Below are 6860 nucleotides of genomic sequence, written 5' to 3' on the forward strand. Positions count from 1 at the left end.
TATGATTTCCCGCGCTTTAGCTTTGAAGGCGTTAAATTGATTAATGCAAGGTTGTCCGTATCGGGCTTCCCTTCCATTTGCAACTTGTAGCTCCTGGCCCCTCCACTAGGGGGGGCGAGGAAGAGTACTCGAGTACGGTAGGCATAGCATACACTACACTACCGTGATGGTCTTGCTCTCAGCAATGGAGTCTAGATACCGGTAGTCTAAACACACGGACTCGTTATATTCTCACTCTCACTCCTGATACGCTGCTTTCCATCCATCCATTTTTCTTTCTCTCTCCCTCTGTGACCGTCTTCCCGGGCTTGATCCAGTCAGTACAAACCACATTCACACCACCCACTCCCAGAACAAGTCCCTTCTCCCCCGAACGGACCTTACCATAAAAACTCCACTCGAGTACAATACAGTACAGCACAGTGTCTCACCCACTACCCCCAATTTTTCCTATCATATCAAACATTTTCACAGTGCCTCAGCCCCTGCGAGGCTTTTCCCATCCACTCTATCGATCTTGAGGGTTTCTCCATCTACTCCCTCATCCATCATCCATCAATACCAAGAGCATCACCACCACCACCACCACCACTACCACCACCGCCATCATCATCATCATCACCATCATCGCCATCATCATCATCGCCATTATCAGAGGCCACCTATCCACCCATCACATCGGCTTTTGATTGTGTCTACTCCTAACGAGAGGAAAGGAGAGGAAAGGGAAACGTGAAAAGGAAAAAAAGGAAAAAAAGGAAAAAAAGGAAAAAAAAAGGAAAACCAGCTAACTTAGGGCCTCCAGTTTGTGAGTTTGTGGACGAAGCCATCTTGGTGCCTAGCTCTTGCGTTGTCTTGGAGGGGGTGCTTTTTTTTTATTGCCACTTGCCGCTACATTACTATTATTGCCTTTCTGCTGCAAGTACCCTTGCGTACTGTAATACCTTGCACCCCGCTTCCTTTGCCGGTGCGAGGAGTGGATCTGGAATTTGCTAAAATGGTAAATTGCCCTCAGCTGAATGCCATCCTTGACTTACATGCATACATACATAATGTCGACATCACCGCCCCACAATCTACACCTGTTTTTTCCTCCCTTCTTTTGGGAGAAATTTCTCGCTTGCTCCCTTGGTTCCCTGCTTCTTTGCTTGCTTGATAGTGGTCCCCAAGCTGAGCCTTTTTATAGATAAAAAAACGGCAATCGAGAGCTATGGCCATGGACCGTGACGACGGCTTTATTGTGACCTTGGAAGGTCACCAGCCTACCATCACCGAGCAACTGCAGCTATTGCCCTTCTCTCAAAACGTCCTCTGCCTCCCACCACTAGACCTGCCACCTCTCCCGCCGCAGAGAGGACCTACCTCTCCATCCTCGTCACCGTCATCGCAAAATCGGTTCCCCATTCTCGACTCTGCAGTACGGAAATATATACTATCACTTCACGATGCGCACGTGTCTAGAGTGCGAAAAGCAAAGAGGTTCCTGTCGGAGCGGAGTAAGGGCAGCGGGAGGATGGTCTTCATGAACGGGGGTTTCGCCGCTGCACAAGCTGCATGTCTGGAAGCGTTGAAGCAATCCTTGGCATGGGGTGAGGACGAAACGGAGATGCGAGAGAATGCGACGAGGGAAGCAGAATGGGTGTTTCAGGATATAATGCATGGAGGGGTTCAAGCCTTGCAGTGCAATCCCTCCGATGAGAGCAGGGCAAACGGGCTCAAGAAGAGCTCCTGTCGGGAGTCTATATCTGATAAGATGCACCGGAGGATGCGTTCCGAGAGCGCTGCCGCCAGGTCCAAGGGGGGGATTCCAGAGGAGGAAGTGGCTACCCCGAGACCTGTGGCTCCTGTAGATAGACCTCCGGCATCCCCCATGAGTGGGTCGCAGTCCACGACTTGGGCGTCGGCTGCGGAAAAGATTGATCCCATGATGTCCAAGAGCTCGCATCTTAGTCTTGCTACTATTGCTACGGTTTCCACAACTGCGCCTCGGTCACCAACTCCGGAGGAGATTGAGGCTGGGATAGAGATTGGGAAGGCTATCGCTGTTCGTGTTAGGAGTCGGAGTAATACTACCAACGCTGTTGCCCCGCCAAGGTATTCCCCTCCGCCTTCGCCGCCTGTGATGAGGTCTGAGTCGAGACGGGGGAGCAACGAGGATCGATTGAGAGAGAGGAGGAGATCGCAGAGTATTCCCTCGTATAGCGGGAGGAACAGACAAACCGTTACAAGGAAAACATCAAGAAGAAAGGATGCTGGTTCTTTAAAGATTTCTACAAAGAAGTCAGACGACCGTGTTCCTCTCCTGGACGCTGCCTATTCCCCAATGGACATAATTACCCCCCCTTCCAGCGCTGGGGTGTTGCCAGAAACTCCGAGCCCCAACCAACCCTCGTTTTATCAGCATCACTACTCGATCGGCGATTCATTTGGTCATATCGGAGCCCGTGATTCGGTACCATCCACCAGGACTGCATCACCAACGCCTAGCTCCACGGCAGATGCTAGCGGTACAACAATCATGCCTTCCCCTGTGGGTCTCAGTGCAAACTTCAATGGCTCCCCGCCAAGCACTCTTGGACGCCTTGCCGGGGAGCTGGTGGACCCGTTGTTTCCATCCGCCGACGACAACTTGATAATCTACTTTTCGGACGAGATAGAAAAGGGCTCTAACGAGCTTTTGGAGCGAGTCCTCGGTGACCTGTCAGCATCCTTCACAATCCGTACTCCGGGAACCTGCCTACGGGAAGAACCGGAGCGTCGGTTTCTCCCTGCTAGATTCCGGCCTCATCATATTTCGACAAAGCATGAGTCCTACCAATCCTACGAGTCTATAGCCTCTACAGAGACTACCCGCTGGTCACTGAACACAGTGTCTAGTGCTGGAGGGGATACGATAAATGGGGGTGAACAGCAAGGCACAAACTTCCCAACGATAAGCTTGACTTCTCAAAAGTCCCCGCTAGATTTACAAAATGAGCTGCGAGGCATAATGCGCCAGCACTTTCCCATCCCGGCATCCCCGATCTTGGCTGTAGACGATGACGATGAGGAAACCCGCTGGCTGCAAGAGGACGACGAAATCTCGGCGCTGTGGGCGCCGGTATTGAGCCCATACTCCTCACCTACCTCCAATTCCGAAGAGGACACGCCCTGTTCTTCAATAGACCTCCTCATCGCAATCGGCTCGGAAACCACCCTCTCCGGCGCAGAAATCGACCTGGCTGCGCAAAAAGGTGAGGAACTCCGCCATCAGCTCATCTCCCGTACAGAAAAGGAAGTCTCGAAGAGGAAGTGCGCATCAGGCTTCAGCAACAACCGCGTCGCCCGCGTGTCGTTAAAGTATCTCCTGAGCACATCCCAGGCACTCGTTTCCCGTCAGCATCCGGAAGTCGCAAACCTTGATAGATCGATTGTAAAGGGCGGCTTTCTACTCCCCATGATCGAAAAGTACATTTGCCAAAACGCGGATGTAAGAGCGTTGATAATAGACTTTGACCTGCACGTGGGCTCTCCAGCAATCCTGGAACTCCGCCGACACCTCCATTATCCTATGTACGCCCCCGAAGCACCAGATACCACCCCAGCAGTACTTAAAATCGCGTGCATCGCCGACGGAGCAACCCAGATCAGCGCTAAGCCCCCGGTGCGGAAATTCCCGAGCGCATCCCTCCCGCCTGCTGGCAATAATAATACTACCATCTCTGCCACTACCACCTCCCCTATAAATCATATCCGGGTGAGGACCTCGTACGGGCAAACAACGACGAGTTACACCCTCAGTGGATGGACGCCCACCAGCCCGAACATACCCGCCGACGCACTCCGCATTCGCAGATCCATGCGTCGGAGGAAGGATAGAAATTGGGTGCCGAAGCAGCGGTTGATTTCTCTCGCGGACGTGCTTCTCCCGCCACTTGGGAGCGTGCCCACTGGGCCGGGATTTGTAGCTGCGGTGGGGGTGCTAGTATCTGGTGTTGTCGAGAGGGAAAGGCTCACAGGGTTCTTTGGAGACGAGGGGGATGAGGGGAGGGGTTGGAGGGGTCAGGATAGATGTAGGAAGGATTATAGGAGGGGGAGTAGTTACTTTGTTGATGATGAGGATGAAGATTATAGTGATGAGGGAGAAGGAGAAGGAGAGGGAGAGGGAGAGGGAGAGGAGGAAGGGGGGGAGGAGGAAAGCGAAGTAGACGACGAGAGAAGGGCAATGGCTGGGAGGAGGGGGGCGAAAGGCGGGAGTAAAGCTTTTAGATGGCTGGGTTTGGAGTGAGTGCTGGATTTATGGTCTTGCGTTAGCTTACTTGCTTGCTCATGGGCAATGCCAATGCACTTTCTTTTCTTTTATTCTGCTTCTTTCGTTTGAGGCATTTATTGTCTGGGTTTTTGTCTGGTCATCTCAAGTCGGGTTGCGCAGCGTGGTATGGTATATTTAGTCTCGGTTTTCCTTTTTCTAGGCGCTAGTTTTTCGTAGTTGGCTAGCTAGGTTTGGTTGGCGATAGGATCGTAGCTAGTTAGTCGACCCAAGACTTGAATGAATGGCATTGTTATAAATGAGTTTTTGAGCAGGGACATGATACTCGGTCCTGCAAGAATTTCCGATAAAGACTTGATCGTAAGCGCTTAGGGTATTGAATTAACACTGTATTGAACGGCGAGTAGGTATATAAGCTATCCGTCAAAGGGGTAAGGTGCCGGCCGTTGTGCATTGATTGAAACTGTGCAGCGGTTATCAGAAGCAGGTACGAAGTACCCTCTGCTACCGATGACCTGCGGATTCGTTAGTGGTTCAGTAAATTCCCAGCCCATGTCTTGGCGGTGGTATCATAGTGCGGTACTCTGCACTGTGTCGACCGTGTCGTCGAGTGACAGCCGGTGGGTCTTGGCGGGGGGAGAAATCATGTCTTGCTTAGAGGATCCTGTTTGTGTTGAAGTGCAGCGTGGTTGCACGCCGGTACGGTATCTGTTTCCAGTTGGTTGGGAGTCTACAGTACCGTATTACAGTATGTCGATATTGTGAGGGCGCTATGGTGAGGGAGGATGCAAAGCTCCGATACGACAGTTGACTTTGGTTGACCTCCCTCACGAAATTATCTTGACGATAGCAAGGGTATCGGATATGCCACGAGACGTGCTGCACCTCCTCATTGCCAACCGGCGGTTCAGCTAGCTGCTCAATTCGCTCGCCGCAGAACCTTGCATTGGAAAATAAGAATTCCGCCAGCGCTCCGTGTTACTACCACTCTACCTCGTCCAGGAGCAGGATGGAAGAAACTATTAGGGTGTAAAAAACCGGCTACGGTGCTTATTTGAGACTCTTGTACCACGGTGTTGCCACTGGGGGGAGAGTAGTTGAGGACGGCCGTTTGTCGGTTTTGAAAATACACCTTTCAGATAGGAGATACTCAAGCCTAGACGGCGCTCCGCCTCGTCGCAATATCCGGAAACACTACTCTCGCAAGAACGGCCTTAAGCCCAGGCGCGGATGTCAATATGCAATGTGATATCGGCACCACTCCACCTCACCCCGCAGTGAAAGAGAACATAATGTGTTGGCTGTTAGGACCACTCTCAGGGACACCCTTTGCACCGAGAAATTGACGGCGGGGGATCGAAGGAACCGAGAAAAAACCCCGACGTCTCGCTTTGCGAGGATCGGTATTCAAGGCAAGTACGGGGGTACCTGCCGTGGTGTTTGGGATATTCTGGACATGTTATTGCCTTCGACGGGAGGGGCGGACCTGAAGCTCCGAAGTGGCACGGATGAAACACCATTGCATGTATGATATCTGCTCGGTTATGAAAAGGCATTTATGTGCAGGCATGGTTGCGAGGGTAATTGACCAGGAAGGGGGAATTTGAGTGTCGTGCTGGGGAGATAGGCATGCACACGCTGCGGTGGTGAGAATTTTGTTGGAGGAGGAGCAAACCGTCTAAGTGGTACCGGGGGCATTGCAAGCGTGTATGACTGGTAGGGTATTTTGGGGACATATCGTATTGGAAGAATACCGTATGTCGATATATGACTGAAAAGAACGGCGGGATTGGTGGGGGTTCGGAATGAGGATTGGATGGTGGGATAATGTTGGCAGGCGCTGCTACGAGCGGAAGATTTTCGGAGGGTTGAAGTGGGTCGTGATTTGCGTAGGGGTGCTGTAGGAAAGTTGAGTTCGAGACAGCACTAGTTGAACAGATATCATATATAATAATATTTATATACTTTAGCAGTTGTGGGCATAGGTTAGATAGGATATAGGATAAGTGACTGTTGTGGGGTTGGTTCGTAGACTAGGTTTCATAAAGTGTATATAAGAATAGGCCCTGCTAGTTTTCTCGAGAAGAAACTGGTAACTACAAACATAACATTCCTCGATTTCTCTCTCATCCCCACTTTACTTCCTTTCCTCCATTTCTTACTTCTATGAGATTTTACAAATAGTTCTCTTTTTACTATCCCTTTTCCAGGGTGAACTTTGCCTTTTCATTATGGAATCAGGACTGGGTACTGTGAAGGCCAAATGGGGACATAGGCTTGAGTCTAATACATACCAGGAGAAGCAGAAGGCTCCTTCTCAGCCAAGAATCCCAATAGTCAAAATGAGGAATCTGGATGAAGAAAGAGAACTGGAAGGCAAGAAGAAGAGGATTGAGGAAAGTATACTGGAGCGCAAGGAGAGGAGGGCTGAGAAGAGGAAGGCCAGGCGAGCTCGTCAAAAGGAGACCAGGGACAAATACAAAGCCTCCTCAGTACAGATGAAAACCGATGGAAAACTTCTAACCACGGTAGCCAAGGATAAACTTGGTGATGAAATGAAGGTAAACAGATAAGCTCTTAATATTGGACCTATACTAATTATGGCAATTCT

The 6860-nt window shown here is 50.8% G+C and overlaps 1 protein-coding gene; it reads left to right on the plus strand.

Moving 5' to 3' along the window:
* Nucleotides 1-2989: 2989 nt before the first annotated feature.
* GSTUM_00012243001 (uncharacterized protein) lies at nucleotides 2990-4552 on the plus strand (the record flags this gene model as incomplete). XM_002842435.2 has 1 exon in its annotated part: nucleotides 2990-4552. One exon carries the CDS (start codon nucleotides 2990-2992, stop codon nucleotides 4265-4267), a length of 1278 nt encoding a protein of 425 aa, XP_002842481.1. The 3' UTR covers nucleotides 4268-4552.
* Between the last annotated feature and the right edge of the window lie 2308 nt (nucleotides 4553-6860).

This window comes from Tuber melanosporum (assembly GCF_000151645.1).
Source record: "Tuber melanosporum whole genome shotgun sequence assembly, scaffold_99, strain Mel28".
Classification (NCBI taxonomy): Eukaryota; Fungi; Ascomycota; class Pezizomycetes; order Pezizales; family Tuberaceae; genus Tuber; species Tuber melanosporum.